Source organism: Ziziphus jujuba, chromosome 10 (genome assembly GCF_031755915.1).
Source record: "Ziziphus jujuba cultivar Dongzao chromosome 10, ASM3175591v1".
Taxonomy (NCBI): Eukaryota; Viridiplantae; Streptophyta; class Magnoliopsida; order Rosales; family Rhamnaceae; genus Ziziphus; species Ziziphus jujuba.
The window spans coordinates 28566996-28582937 of NC_083388.1; the positions used below are offsets into that span (position 1 = coordinate 28566996).

General features: G+C 33.7%; 3 protein-coding genes across 5 annotated transcripts; 2 read left to right on the plus strand and 1 right to left on the minus strand.

Moving 5' to 3' along the window:
* Nucleotides 1–2392: 2392 nt before the first annotated feature.
* Nucleotides 2393–6580, plus strand: LOC107412657 (protein NRT1/ PTR FAMILY 7.1). 3 transcript variants are annotated; one of them, XM_048467975.2, is made up of 6 exons: nt 2393–2549; nt 4058–4117; nt 4367–4520; nt 4609–4826; nt 4960–5519; nt 5606–6580. In XM_048467975.2, the coding sequence occupies exons 2-6, from the start codon at nt 4070–4072 to the stop codon at nt 6480–6482; spliced, it is 1857 nt and encodes a 618-aa protein (XP_048323932.1). In that variant the 5' UTR covers nt 2393–2549; nt 4058–4069; the 3' UTR covers nt 6483–6580. The 3 variants fall into 3 exon arrangements, with proteins under 3 accessions (XP_048323932.1, XP_048323930.1, XP_048323931.1); XM_048467973.2 differs by lacking the exon at nt 2393–2549 and adding an exon at nt 3621–3744; XM_048467974.2 differs by lacking the exon at nt 2393–2549 and adding an exon at nt 3629–3744 and having other exon boundaries at nt 4061–4117.
* Nucleotides 6581–8960: 2380 nt separating this feature from the next.
* Nucleotides 8961–12236, plus strand: LOC107412647 (zinc finger CCCH domain-containing protein 14). The gene is given in 4 exon segments (XM_016020460.4): nt 8961–9189; nt 10707–10767; nt 11313–11786; nt 11788–12236. Coding segments are annotated over 4 exon segments (903 nt in total). The 5' UTR covers nt 8961–9107; the 3' UTR covers nt 12074–12236.
* Nucleotides 12237–12373: 137 nt separating this feature from the next.
* Nucleotides 12374–14653, minus strand: LOC107403390 (uncharacterized). Its single transcript, XM_016010267.4, has 3 exons — nt 14429–14653; nt 12864–13271; nt 12374–12751 (listed from the first exon to the last, which is right to left on the minus strand). The coding sequence occupies exons 1-3, from the start codon at nt 14630–14632 to the stop codon at nt 12623–12625; spliced, it is 741 nt and encodes a 246-aa protein (XP_015865753.3). The 5' UTR covers nt 14633–14653; the 3' UTR covers nt 12374–12622.
* Nucleotides 14654–15942: the final 1289 nt, after the last annotated feature.

The following is a 15942-nucleotide window of genomic DNA, read 5'->3' on the forward strand; positions in this document are numbered from 1 at the left end:
GAAGTGGCCTTTTCTAAATTTAGGCATAAGGTTATCACATTCCCTAAACTAAATACCTCAATTTGTTTAAGATATATACAATTAAAGACATTTATACGTTAATTTAAGGTGCTTTTTTATATCCATATAACTTCCTTAATTAAACTAATTAAAATACTACTCATGTCACGTTAAACTTTTGGAACTGTATACATAAATTAAGTATTTCTAATATATCACAACGAATTTGTTTTATAAAACCAATGTATGTGCTATCAAATATAAAACAAATTATGACAAAAAAATAAAAATAAAAATCTGTTAATACATCGCGTATGCATATTATTTTGTTTTAACACATACATAGAGCGAATTGCTACCGATCACACCTTTATTTATTAGTTGCAACTTGCAAGTTTGTAGAGAAAACACTCAATTTAAACTAACAGATTTGAAAAGTACCTCTGGTTATAATATAATTAGGTTTATTTGAGGAGTTTCTGATCAAGCTTAATTAAGGAGTTGCCAATACGAACCCTTAGTTATTTATTTGCAGTAACAATACCCACAAAAAATATATATATATACAGTTCATTACTAGTTTGTCATCATCTGATTATCAGCATCTTAAATCAATGTATAAAAGCAATAAAAATTTATTTCACCAAAAAAAGATAATATTCCAACTGTTTGTCTCTCCAATATTTTGTTAATGTTGTTTTCTTTAATAGAGATGTGATGACAAAATAAATAAATAATTAAGAAATGTACGGCTAATAGAATTGACGGACCTTAATTGGATTTCAAGATGTATATATTAGTGGAACTTGTTACGCTTTCGACAAATTCGTTAAGCAAAACCGCTGTATGTATATGCAGTCATTTTCTGTTGGACCACGTCGGTAAATTATATTTGATTGCTCATATATTATATTTGATTGAGTAGAATATTTCTCTCTATATATATATATCAATTATATATAACTTTCAATAACACAAATCTAATTATTGACATGTTTATGTATATATATATTTCTAATTAATTAACTAATTAGCGTTAGAAAATTTGACAGGAGATACAGTGAGGCATACATGCCAAGTACTGATTTAATTGGACGGTATTGGAGGATTTATTTTTCCGTTAGTATCATATAAAAGAATTAAATGCCGCCAATTAATAGTTGTGCATTAGCCACGGTCTACCTTTTGGATTTTCCTAGCAGAGTCGGTCCCGGTGTTGCTTTTTTGACTATATTGGAGGTTTGGTTCTCCTTCTTTAATTCCCCTTTGGATTTTCCCAGTAGCTGGCGTTGATCTGCTTGCTTTTTGACCATATTGCAGGTTTGTTTCTCCATAGAAATTTTTACCTATTTTGGTTTTATCCCCGTTTCACCTAAAAACAAAAATAAATAAAATTTATAATAAATGCAAAAGTTTTACTGTTTGTTATTAATAGTTATGGTCAATGATAGCATACATGTTAAGATAAGAAATATTAATTAGATATGTTTAAATATCCTTATTAAAGTTTTTTTCTGAAACAAAAACAAGGAGAATTAATTTTTTATATTTAAAATCAAAAAGTCAACATTTTTTAGATTACCAAATAATATATGGTTATACTGATGATTAGTCATTAATAGTTATAAACAATAATATTATAAATATTAGTTAGAATACAATATATCCGTTAAAAGTATATGTATTATTATTTGATTAGTTTATATTTAGTAATACTTATCTTTTTAACAATTTACTTTTTTATTTTTAGATTATATTAATATTTTAACTAATCAAATAATAATACGTATATTTTTGATAAATAAATTGGTAAATTAAAAGGTAACTATAGCATTATTCTAATAATAAATATCATTTTCAAAATAAAATAAGAGTTTTGGAGGTGAAATAGTATTAATGGGTCATGCGGTCATGCATGTTGTATAGAATTTGAATAAAAGAATAACGTTAGGTGGCGGTGCGAGTGAGATGAGAAAGAGTTGGAGGTTTAGCAGGAGTTTGTTACGTAACAGAAGGCTGATAATGTGATATATCACTGACTCTCTTTCATTTCCCAATTTTTATATATATTCCTAAATGAACTCATGATCATCTGCTTTCAATTTCATAACGATCTCATTTTTACGCATTGCTTATAATTAAGCTTATTATACCTTCTCTCATCTTCTCCACCCACTACTTAATTCGATTCTTGATTCATTCCATTAGAGATATTTTTTGAATATGATATTTGTTCAGCTCAACAAGGTTTCACTTTCTCGAGGTCTACTAGATCTACTTTGAGAGTTTTAATTAGAATAACAAAACTATATATATATATATATATATATATATTCTATAGTCAATTCCATCCATTTCAGTACTAGTGCATTTCCCCCACCGTAAATGACAAAAGGGTTTAATAGCTTTTCTGGTTTTCCGGAGAGTCGAGCGATTTCCCGGTCATCTGCTTTGTACCTTCTCAATATAGATACCACCTCTTCTCCATCGCCAGAATCTGGCAAAATTCCTGAACAAGTTACTTTCTCTGTCACCAAGTTTCGTAAAAGGTAAATTCTTTTCCATAACATAAATATATAATTCCCATGTTTTATTTATTTATTTATTTGTGATCGTATATTGTCGGCACTTTCACCATGTGTAGCTACCTAGCTAATCACCTTTGACTTTATTAATACTTTTATTTTAAAATATATCCAAGCCAGCAAATAGAGAGATAATTAAATATATATATATATATATATATTGGTTCATTCATAGTATGAGGTATCGTTTTTATTTACAATCAGATGGTATTTGATATTATTTTGTCTTTACATTTGTATCACTTACGCGATCATTCATAAATATGGTTTTCTTGAGGGTATTATATTGTTAAATTTCACCTGGAATGCGTTTTCCCTTTTTCTTTTTTTCTTTTTTTTTCTTTTTTTTTCTTTTTTTGTGGTATAGGATTTAATCAAGCAAATTAAAAAATTTCAGGAAAAAAAGTGTTGAAAAAATTATTGAATATGGCTGGCAAAAATAATCTTCACTATATAATGGCAAAACAATAGGATACGACTTTCTATTATCAAAAAAAAAAAAAAAAAAAAAGGATACGACTTTCTCTCCCAAAATTCTGATCAAACACTGTTGTATATGCTGAGTGTTGTAATATATTAAATTCTTAATTAAAAGATTAATAAAAATTAAAAGGTGAAATTGAGGTGAGATTATCATGGGCTGCTGTCTCTTGTTGAAAATTCAAAACAAAGTGCGAGAGAAATTAAGAACTATAATAGCATAAAGAAAAGATAAATCTTGGCCACTTATATAGTAGCTGCCACATATAACTAGATCCTCAAAAGCTTAGATACAGCTTACATAAGGAGAATCTTGATCCATATATATATACATATGCATATGTCAATTAGACGTGCAAAAAAGCAACACCATCCGTGAAAGAAAGGACCAAGTGGCACAGGCTCGTCTAAATTGAGCTGATCACCTCTCCTTGTCCCTATGCCACCAATTTCAATTTCTTCTATTTTCCATCAAAATTTTCTTTATATATATACATGTACAAGGATAAAGGTAGTTTGAAAATGACTCCTCTTCTTTCCCCACTCCCCATTTTTTATATATTGAACTCTTACGCCCTACTCTTTCTCTGTGTCTTTTATCATCTTGGTTCTTCTAAACCTTTTCACATTCTTCATTTTCTTACTTCCAACTAGCTCATTTCTCTTCCATTCGATTGCGGTAGGTCATCAACACGTTGCTTTTTCCCTCTCTTTATAACGGATCTGCTAGCAAAATTTCATGATATATATATTTAATTTGGTTATTTTCGTTTTTATTATTTCGACTTTCATGGAAGCATGAAGTAACTTCAGTTGTCCTATTATACTCTTATTGTATAATTGGAATTATGACAATTTTGCATTATACAAAAATATATATATATATATATTTTATATCCAGCACGTAGAATATTAATTATATTCGTTACTTAAACACTAGCAATTCACTATGTATATGCATATACGTAATTAATTTTGATGTTCCTCCACAGAAGAAATCTTCAATGGCCACTATGGATTCATTCAACTGCGCCAATGACGCTGCGCTTAAGGTTAGTGAAAGCACAACTGAACGAAATTCAGTAAATTAAACTTGTCAAAATTGGTCATATATGCTACATACTTTGGACTTTGGGACGAAGCAGACTCTATGTGTTGCTATGCCTGCTTTATGGATCTTGCTTCATTTTCTGTTATGCTGTCATATATTCCAATTATGTATGATTATATTTGTTATATGTTAGCTTGATTTCGTCATATATATGTATATATATATATATATATTCATAAACGAAAAACAGGTAAGAGAAGAAATTAAGAGCACTACTAGAGAATCCCAAGTTTTGGAAAGAAACTGCGATGAAAATGAATTGAAGAAGGTGACAAGTCCTACAACTAGAGGATCCCTTACAGGAAAGAGCTTAGGAGGATGGAAATTCGCAAGTCTCCTGCTATGTGAGTACCAAATCCCAGTGTCTCGTTTTCATAGAATTCTTGAAATTGGGTCTACTTTAATTAATATCAATAATTTTGGGAATTGTAGTGAATCAAGGCCTGGCAACACTAGCTTTCTTTGGTGTGGGCGTGAACTTGGTTTTGTTCTTAACAAGAGTTCTTGACCAAGAAAATGCCAACGCTGCAAATAGTGTGAGCAAATGGACTGGGACTGTTTATTTGTGCTCTCTGATTGGAGCATTCCTCAGTGATTCATATTGGGGTCGCTATCTAACCTGCGCTGTCTTCCAGCTGGTCTTTGTACTGGTAATTAATTACCATATTACCATATTTTTGTAATATATAAATATATATATAAATTAATAATTAATTATGAGCCAACTAATAAATTAATAATATATATATATATATATACACAATAATGGTGAATAACATATAGGGACTGGGCCTGTTGTCTCTTTCGTCTTGGCTATTCTTAATCAAACCGTCGGGCTGTGGTGATGGAGTAGAAGATTGCTTGCCTACGTCATCCATAGGCGTGGCTATTTTCTACTTATCCATCTATTTAATAGCATTTGGATATGGTGGACACCAACCCACCATAGCGACGTTCGGTGCGGACCAATTTGATGAGTCAAATCCTAAAGAAAAGAAATCGAAATCAGCATTCTTCTGCTATTTCTATTTGGCACTCAACGTTGGGTCATTTTTCTCCAACACCGTATTGGTTTATTACGAGAATAGGGGAGAATGGACCTTGGGGTTCTTGGTGTCACTGGGCTCTGCTATTATAGCCCTGGTCTCCTTTCTGTTCGGAACGCCAAAGTATCGCTATGTAGAGCCTTGTGGCAACCCTTTGCCACGTGTTGCTCAGGTATTCGTCGCAGCTGGTAGGAAATGGAAACTTGCTCCTGCGGCTGCAGATGCTCTGTACGAAGTGGAAGGAACAGAATCTGCCATCAAAGGAAGCAGAAAGATTCTTCACAGCAACGAATTCTTGTAAGTGCATGTACATACGCGCGCGTGTGTGTGTATCTACATATCAAATTGCACAATTAATTTATTTAATTTAATTGGATGATCAGGTTTATGGACAAAGCAGCAACCATAACACAGAGTGATCTGTACGGCCCAAACGATCCGTGGAGACTATGCACCGTGACTCAAGTTGAGGAAGCAAAATGCGTGATGAAAATGCTACCCATTTGGCTTTGCACTATAATTTACTCGGTGGTGTTCACCCAGATGGCTTCCCTGTTTGTCGAACAAGGAGATGTAATGAACTCTGATTTCGGCAATTTCCACCTCCCGGCTGCAAGCATGTCTGCTTTCGACATTTGCAGCGTGCTTGTATGCACTGGAATTTATAGGCAAGTCCTGATTCCTTTAGCTGGAAGACTAAGTGGGACTCCCAAAGGCTTAAGCGAGCTTCAGAGAATGGGAATCGGGCTAATCATCGGAATGTTAGCGATGCTTGCGGCGGGAATAACAGAAGTTGAAAGGCTGAGACATGTAGTCCCAAATGAGAAAGTTAGCTCCTTGAGCATATTCTGGCAAATTCCACAGTACGTTCTTGTTGGAGCTTCTGAGGTGTTCATGTATGTGGGTCAGCTGGAGTTCTTCAATGGACAAGCTCCTGACGGTATAAAAAGCTTTGGAAGCTCGCTCTGCATGGCTTCCATTTCCCTTGGTAATTATGTGAGCAGTTTGTTGGTTAATATGGTGATGGGGATTACGGCTAGAGGGCATAAACCTGGTTGGATCCCCGATGATCTAAATACGGGTCACATGGACAGGTTCTACTTCTTGATCGCGGTTTTGACGGCTTTTGATTTCGTGATTTACTTGTTTTGTGCAAAGTGGTACAAGTGCATCAGCCTTGATGAAACTGCCAAAGAGACTGTTCAGATCATGGAACAAGGAGGTGGAGATCATGACGACCAAGTTTTGAGTAAAGTTTAAATATTATTAGACTAATTTGAAAAATAAAATATTAGGGTATGTAATGGAGAATCGTATAATGATAAGTGGAGCAAGCACATTTGGGTTGAGTTATAAAATGGTGCGTTTAGAATTTAGGTGTTTTAACAATTTTTTTTTAAAATTTAATTTTAAAAAAATTGAAAGAAAAATCAAAAAATCATTTTTAAGGTTCATGTGAGTGGCACATGATTTGTTTTTAACCAATTTCTATCAAAATATAATAGAATTAAAAATAGAGAATATCAATTGTCAAAAAATTTATTTTACAGCTCTTTAATAAAACCAGATAAAATTAAAAAGTACAAAAGTACATTTTAACCTAAAATCTTTGTCCAAGATCTTAGATAGGAAAATTTAGTATATATTTCTATGTAGTAACCTCGCTATATATATGATTTAATTGCTTTCAAAAAAATAAATAAATAACTTTAGTTAATTTCTTGTTATGGTCCTAATATGTTAAAACAGACGAATTAACAAACATTTTTGTCCTAAAAAGACAAATTAACATATTTGAATATGTTGTTTCGAAATAGTAGTAGGAATTAGAGGAAACCTTGTAATTGGATAACTAGTAGAGAAACGTTAAATTGGCGATGGATTTATAGAGTGAAGAAGAAAATAAGAGCTAGGCCCAGACACAGGATGCCATAAAATCCAAAGCCACCTACATCACACACACACACACACACAGCACAAACCAGATCGCTCTAGAAGCTCATATTTGCAAGTCCATATCAAGAGCATTGTCACCACTAAATTGAAAACCACCCAAATTGCGTATGTCCTAGGTACGTGTTGTTTGTTCAACCTCATTAAGTGTCTGGGTCTCATTATAAGTTGATGGGTTTGAAAAAGCAACAAGCTTTATAATATATATTAATTTCCGCATTTAAAAAAAAAAAAAAGGTATATTTATCAATATTTGACTATTAAATGAAACTAATTAACAACCATGACAAGGTCTCCGGAAATTTTAATTACTATTTCTGAATATTGACAAAGTAGAATAAATTAAAAAAATTAAAACTGATTATGTAATTATGTTTTTATCATAGGAGGTTGCTAGACATGAATTGCACTATATTACATTAGACATGACTAATTGAAGCTAATTAAAGGCAGAGGTCAACATCGCAGCTTTGCTTACAAATTTAACTCTTCAACAGGGACCAATTTAATAATTGTTGCTTTGAAAGAATTATTCATGTGGTTCACAGTGTTTCAGTTTAACTAAAATACCTATTATGGATTTAATTGATAAATTGTGCTATTTTTCTATTGGTTAATTAAGGAGAGTTGGAAGTTTTATTGAAATCGACTGCTTTGGTGCGAATTATATAAAACTGGTTATCTTTCCGCATAATATATACATAAATGTTTTCCACCATTGAGATTAAATTAGGAAAAGGAAAAGAGGGGGATACATGGTTTACACATTCATTCGAGGTTCGCTTTTTCTTTTTCTTTCTTTTTTTTTTTTTTGGGGGGGGGGGGGGGGGGGGGGTGTAGCATGGATGTATGCATTTAACTGTGATAATCATAAGTTCTTAGAACTAGGTATTAAGGTTTTATAGTAATGTTTATATACAAAACAAAAATCAAATTGCAATAACAGATCTTAAAAAAATAAGAGATCACATCAGAATATAGTTTCTTTTAATCTTTTTGATAGTCTCAAATGCTTTGCTAGCTTGTCATTAATAAACAAATAAAATAAATAGACAAAGCACTGAGTTTACAAAAATGTCTTTGACAACTCTATTCACTCGATAGACTCGCGTGCCAGTTCAATGGTTAGCACACCACAGCCCGATCAGTAGACGCTGGGTTCAAGTTTTGGAAGGTAGGGGATGCCTGGGGGCATAAAAAAAAAAAAAAAAACCTCTATCCACTCTATTATTTATAAAAAAAAAAAAAATATATATATATATATATGAAAAAATAAAAATAAAAATAAAAAACCTCTCAACACTCTCTATTCACACTTTCCTTTACTGGAAGATGGTACTGCAAAATGCAAATAGAATGATTTTCCCCTTTCAAAGTTCATATACAGTGGATTTGGGCCTGTAAAGAAAGGCGAATGGAAGTCAACAAATAGCCCATTTGAGGTCGATCTGAGAGAATTGCGGGCTCATGAATCAGAGCCGTACACGAATCTTCATTCTGGGAGATTCCAATTCCATTACATTGCATAAATAAATAAAAATGCTAGCGTCACATGGACAGCACGTGAACACACACACACACACCCCCCCTTAGACTATAGATTTCTTACATTACACATTGCGTAGAAAGGTATTATTAACCATATTTAAATCCAATTTTTAGTTCCGCCATTTTCCTTTTCCTTTTCCCTTTCCTTTTTCGCTCTCGCTATCTCTGTCTATCGTCCGCGAACCCTAGGGCTCTTTCGCTCTGTCCATCTGTCCCTCTGTCTCTTCCTTAGGGTCTTTTGCTACTGCTTCTATTTTTACTGTTATTTCTCGCGTTTTCTCGCGGTTTCCCGCGGTTTATTTTCAGATTTTTTCCCCTCGTGGTTTTCTTGCTGCTCCAGTTCCCCAGTATTGTGGATCTCGTGGTATTTTGCTGAGGCGTTCAATGGACTTTGGAGGTGGCCGCAAGAGGGGAAGAAACGAAGCTGCCTTGAATGGCAATGGCGGTCTGAAGAAATCCAAGTCAGGTTCGTATTTGCATTGTTCCTTTTGCATACCAATAGAAAGAACAAAAAATAAAAAATAAAAACGCAGGCTTTATACTTCGTTTGCAGATGCATTTATGTACATGATTGGACTAGGGTTTAAGTGTTTATGTACTTGTTCGTCTTCTATGGCGTTGGTTTATGCTTTATGCTGGCAAACAAAACTAAATTTCGAAATCTTAAATCTAAATCTCTATTTTGCGCTTGGGGGTTTTATAAATTCTATAATTTAAGCTCCTCGCCCCTAGAGACATAGGATCATTGGGGGTTTCTTTAGCTCTTCTCTTGCCTTGTATGTGAAAAAATAAAATAATTGAAGTATATTGCAATCAGTACCACCAGAAAGATGAATTCTTGTCCAATTTGGCTTGCCTTCAATACAGTTGTGATAATAATTCTGGAAATTACAGGGACTAAAGTAGTTTCTTTTGAGTATTATTGTTATTATTCTTTTTGAGCAGTAAGCTTTAGGACGTCCGGTGAAAATTTTAATGAAGTTTATAAAAAGTTCAGTTTTGTTATTTCGGAGTACATATGTCTTAATTCTTTCTCTTTTCATGGAGTATCCAGGTCCTAAAATTTTAGAACTTTTTATTTATTGCCATTCTAATGGAATAAATGACACTATGTTCGTGTTCAACTTTTTATTTTATTTTATTTTATTTATTTTAGGTTTATGTTAATACTTTCCTATCGTACCTTAGTTTTCAAAGAATGTCATTCAATTCAAATGAAGTTGTATGAACACTAAAAGATATACAATTGTTAAGCTGAACTATTATTTTCCGCTACCAGGGGATATGTTTATCTGGAATTAGGTTCCTGTTTAGAGATTTGTTTTAAGGACCTTCGGTTCTGTTGTTTGAAGAGTAGATGCTTTAACAACTTTTAAACTGTTGTCGGTTGAGAATATTATCAAAAGAAAATCACTAGATAAGAAGTCTGTTAACTTTTTCGAGTTTGTTGTGATCTATGCAAACAAAAGTCAACTTGGTTTACCATGTAACTTTCAATTAAGTTGATTTCCTTGTTGGAAACTAAGTGATTGTGAACCTTAATTTTTAGCATATTATTTGCTCTGTAATTCTTAGTTACCAGTTGGTTATTCTACTCTATTAATTAACTTTTATGAGCATTCGTCGTACAGAATGGAATGTTTATAAATATAGATAACTAGAATACTTTCAACAATACCCTAGTTGAATTTTGAAACTAAATTAAACAAAAGAGATCATAACTAAATCTCCTAGATAATATCTCTTTAAATTTAAAATATTTCTACAGGTTAATACCACAAAGTTTTTTGAACGTTACTTCTATTCAACATTCAATATTATATGGGTTTGTTCTACAACTATTTTAATTTCTTTTATAGAATTTCTGTTTTATCTATGCGTTCTAGTGTTACAACAGTAAGATGATGTTAGATGCTGTTAAAATGTGAAGATTAACAACCCAATGTAATTGTAACTGAGATAAATAATTAATGTTCTCAACAGAATTGGAGTCCTTTTCATCTGGTATAGGAAGCAAATCGAAGCCATGCACAAAGTTTTTCAGGTTCTAATCTTAACTTATCTAAAATGAATAGTCTAAATGCAATTTTGCCTATTAATTTATACAAATTTTAAGGTTAAAAAAATTCCTTGCACAATCTTGCAAACAAAATATTGCAATGTGGACTAATGAAATGGGAATTTAAAGCTGTGGTACAGGTTATCATACTCTGTTCTAATCATGATAACAAAGAGAATGAACAGATACGGTTGAATCAAGAAGTGTAGTTCTATAACTACTTCCTGGGCAATATGTAATTATAAAGAAGTTATGTGGGATCAAGAACTTGTCCTATGTAATGGTTACATGTAGTCTCTAATACAATCTTTGCAAGTAAAAGCAGTATGATGTGAGCTACTGATTTGGCGGCTAAGTTGTGGTACAGGTTACTCTGTTTGTTCTAACCATGGAACATAAGAAATGAATGGATCAATGATAATGCATCTAATATTTTTGGCATTCTTTGGGCCATCTCTGCAATTCAGTAAACTGTAAGGCACATTTGATATTTTTTCCTGGCTCTGATAGATTTGGTTATTTCTATGCAGCACTTCTGGGTGCCCTTTTGGTGAGGGATGTCATTTCTTGCACTATGTTCCTGGTGGTATCAAAGCTGTGTCTCAGATGATTAATCTTGGTGTGAACCAAACCCTTCCTCCAGCTGCTAGAAATTCAGCTGTCCCCCCGTCATTTCCAGATGGTTCTTCTCCTCCTGCTGTTAAGACCAGGCTGTGCAACAAGTTCAACTCAGCTGAAGGCTGCAAGTTTGGTGATAAATGCCATTTTGCCCATGGTGAGTGGGAGCTTGGCAAGCCAAATGCTCCATCCTATGAAGATCCTCGTGCCATGGGACCGTTGCCAGGCAGGATGGGGGGTCGAATAGAGCCTCCACAACAAAGTCATGGAGCTGCAGCCAGTTTCGGTGCTTCTTCCACTTGTAAGGTCAGTGTTGATGCTTCACTGGCTGGAGCCATCATTGGGAAAAATGGTGTGAACTCAAAGCAAATCTGTCGGGTGACAGGCAAAGCTTTCCATAAGAGATCACGAGTCAGATCCTAACTTGAGGAACATTGAGCTTGAAGGAAGCTTTGATCAGATAAAGCAAGCCAATGCCATGGTTCGCGAACTTATTGCCAATGTTGGATCTGGTGCTGGAAATCCCATGAAGAACCATTCAATGGGGGGTTCAGGTCCAGGTAACAACTTTAAGACTAAATTATGCGAGAACTTTGCTAAAGGTTCATGCACCTTTGGTGAAAGATGCCACTTTGCCCATGGAGCTGAAGAATTGCGCAAGCCAGGAATATGAGCACTCTCACGGCCTCTCATCTTATTCTCTTCATAACCCTCTCTGTTAGGATGAACACTTGTTATAGCGTTTAGTTGTCTGTTCTTTTGACTTTATTAAAGAATGCGGTATTTTTAGAGTTTTTGTAGGGTTTGATATGGTGAAAGTTTATGTTTTTGGCGTATTTGCTCTTCAGTCGCCTAGTCCTTTGAATTTTAATGGTTGAAGAAGCAAAAGTCTTTGCTGATAAGCATAGCCTTCCAAAGGGCAAGGGCAGGAAGGCCTTTACCTTGGGTGGCACAAAAATTAAGGGCTTAAAATAAGAATGTCATCTAATTAAATTATTGGAATGCTACTCATGTTCTCGAGCATCCCATGGCAAAGAGACACAGCAATGCTATTGTAAAATTGCAATACCGGAAGTACAAAAGCAGAATTGATAACCAGAGAAGGAAAGGAAAAATAACATTGGAAAGCAAAAATGTAATGTTCAAACTCCAAATTAAACATAGTTAATAACAAAAAGAAGAGCTTGAGTTGTCACTTCGGGGATACTGCGACCATTAAGACTCAAATGTTGGCGGCACGAGCAGCAACAGCTTTCTCCGCTGCCTCCTTAGCAGCTTGCTTAGCCTCCTCCTTCTCTTTCCTCTTCTCTTCTTGCTTGCGATACTTGATTCCACAGGCGTTACACAGGGTCTGCGAAAAACAATTTTTTTTATTTAAAAAAAAAAAGTTAATATAGTATTATTATTATTATTATAGTTGGGGATACTTTTTATATTATTAATTAGGTTGGAAGGTGGAAAACCTTGGGGCCAAGAGGACCTTTGCGCCACATTGGAGTGGTACGGGTGGCACAGTTATAATTGGTGCATCTCTTGTTTGGATCCTCCACCACCTGATGCCGCTGATGGCGCATGCTCCTCCTCCGCATGGAGCCACCAGGCCTGCGATGGGATCTTCTTGCAGAGGGGTTTAGGAGGATATAGTCGACGTTCATTTTTGGTGGTGGTGGGAATGCATTTTTGTAACTTTTGGTGTAGTCTCCAACCAATCCATTTGAGGAGTTGAGCTTGAGATGGGTTTGGCTTCTCATCGCTAATGTCCAATATGAATTTTGGACGGTATTATTAATCCCGCGCCTAGGTTCGGAGCAAACATTATGATGGCCTCCAACTCCAAGTACCTTGCCACACCAATCCATGGCGAGGGCGGGCTGATGCATAAATATATGTTTGACAAACGCAAACAAGCTAATAATGTTAATTTCACGACATCATGCATTTATTGGTGCGTGGATTTGACTTACCTTATCTAGTATATTTGTGTCTATTGATTTCATATTCATTCTATAATATTTTAGAAAGTAAAAATAAATGTAATAATAATAGTTAAGCCCATGTACCATTATAATATGATAGTTTATATTTTAAAATCAATAATATTATTGTTAAACTCTCAAGTCCCATGCAACCATAACTTACCATTTGAAATAAAACTTCTTTTTTTCATGTTAAAATAATTATGTTATCTTATTTTTTTAATTTTTTTTTTTTAATGTGGAATCCACCGACACGAGAATAACCATATCAAATATATCGATATTATTTTTTGGCTTAAAAGGTACCAAAATTAATATTAGAATAGGCTACACCATCATTAAATATGTATAATATAGTATACAGCGAAAACTCTAAAATTTTCAATAACGCTGTTAATAAGTAAAACAATTATAGAAATGAAAAAATAATTTTTTTATGCTAATTCAAAATGTCAGATGATATATAATTTTCATCACTCAAAAAGAAAAGAAAAAAATAAAACAATATCCCAAAAACCTTTTTAGTTGTATATCTAGTGTGGAAGGGGGTAATTAACTCTGGTAATTAAGGCAAATATATATATATATATATATATATGCATGTATATTGGTAAATAAAAATAACAATGTGATGATTAATATATTTACTTCAATTTTAAGAGTTCAAAATTCAAGTTTATGTAATATTAAGATCATCAAAACCTTAGAAGAGGGGGGCATAATACATATACATATATACATATTTATGTCTTAGATTAAAATAATGATAATACATATATGGTGATAATGAAACAAGAAAAGCTTAATCTGAAAATGAGATCAAATTTGCTGATCATGTTGTCATGAATTTTCAACGGTTCCAACTACATATATATCAAAGCCATAAGCATTGTTATACACGCATTTCCCGACTCAATTTACACAAAATTTTAGCTTATTAATTTTTCAATTAAGTAATCAGTTTCTTGGACAAAAAAAAATTTAAGGTCAATGATTTTGCATAAAAGTTTAAGGTTAACAGAAAGAGGAGGGTAAAGAAGAGAGACAAGTACCTGGTGAGTGAGAGAGACATTTGAGTTGAGATTAATAGGGTATCGATCTTGAGGGCTTATGAAGACGGAGTTGATCAGAATGCTGTCAATGGGGTTAAGACTTTTGCGATCACTGACGTCATATGGTAATCCTAACCTGAGGGTCAGGTCCAACTCCTGCTTACTTTCTCCACTACGGGAATGGTGATGGTGATTGTCTGTCATTTCCGATTGCTGCTTCTGCTGGCTCCTCTGGAAATTCAACATGTTAATGGTTCTGTCAAATACATGCATATATATATATATATATATAACCAGTTTCTGCGCTGAGACTAAAAATTATATATATATATATAAACTTATATATATATATATATGTAATGATACCTTCTTTCCTATTTTTTTTTTTTTTTTTTTGGCTATTTTCTAAATGATGTCAGAGGAAGACAGCAACGAAAGTTCATATTATTATATAAAATGGAGTCCGTGGTGATCCACATACAGACACAAATTAACAAAGGGATTAAGATTGAGAGAGATGAAATCAAGCGTGGAAATTTTGAAACCGATGAAGAAATTAAGGAGTGCACCAGTGTTTCGATAATTAGGAAGTGAAACAGAAAATGACCTGGAAAGGCTGACAAAAAACTACAAATGGACAAATACGTTTTATAGGTATATAACCAAAATCATCATTGATCAGGATTCTACATTTAGAGAGAGAAAGAGAGAGAGATTTCAACAACAAATACAAAGTGCTCTCTGTCCGTTTCTCGTCAACTACATCATATCTAATCATTTGTCATTTTTTTTTTTTTTTTCTTTTCGTCTACAATATCACCTTCATTCAACCATCCCCCAAACCCCAAATTCTCTTACACATATATGTATATGATCCCCCTTAGAATTTCATGCAAATGCCATTGGAATGCGCAAAGCAAAGGTGATCTCATGATCTCATTCTGGTTCATATATCTATATATGCATATGTGTGTGTGTATTTTATAAGAGGCAGCAACAGGAGCGAAAGGAGATAGAAAAGCTTACTCTTCACACCCAGTTATGGCTTCAACCTACTACTGGTGACTGTATAATATTATTTGAATATATTTATAATGTTAACCTACCAAAGACACATATATGGCAGCGGAAGAAAATGGCCATATTTATAGGGCTTGTAGAGCTTGATTAATTAAATGGAAAACTAAGAACTTAATTGGAAGGGCTTTCCAGTAAAATTCACATACTATATATGACACATATATGCTCAACTCCATTCGATCCACTGTATATCAACTTAATTTAAAGGAAACTTGCCAATGAGAGGAGAGATCATATCAACATGTAGTGCGGCTGATGGAAAGACCTGATGGGATGGGACCCATATATGATCAATCGGACGACTTAGAATTATCTGTTTTAAACAAATTAGCGATCAAGCTATTAGTGTAGGCAAGGGGATCATGATGTTTATTATTTTAATTGGCAACCTTGTAATAGTGGTTTGTCTGTGTGCAGTCAAACTTTGGGCTGGC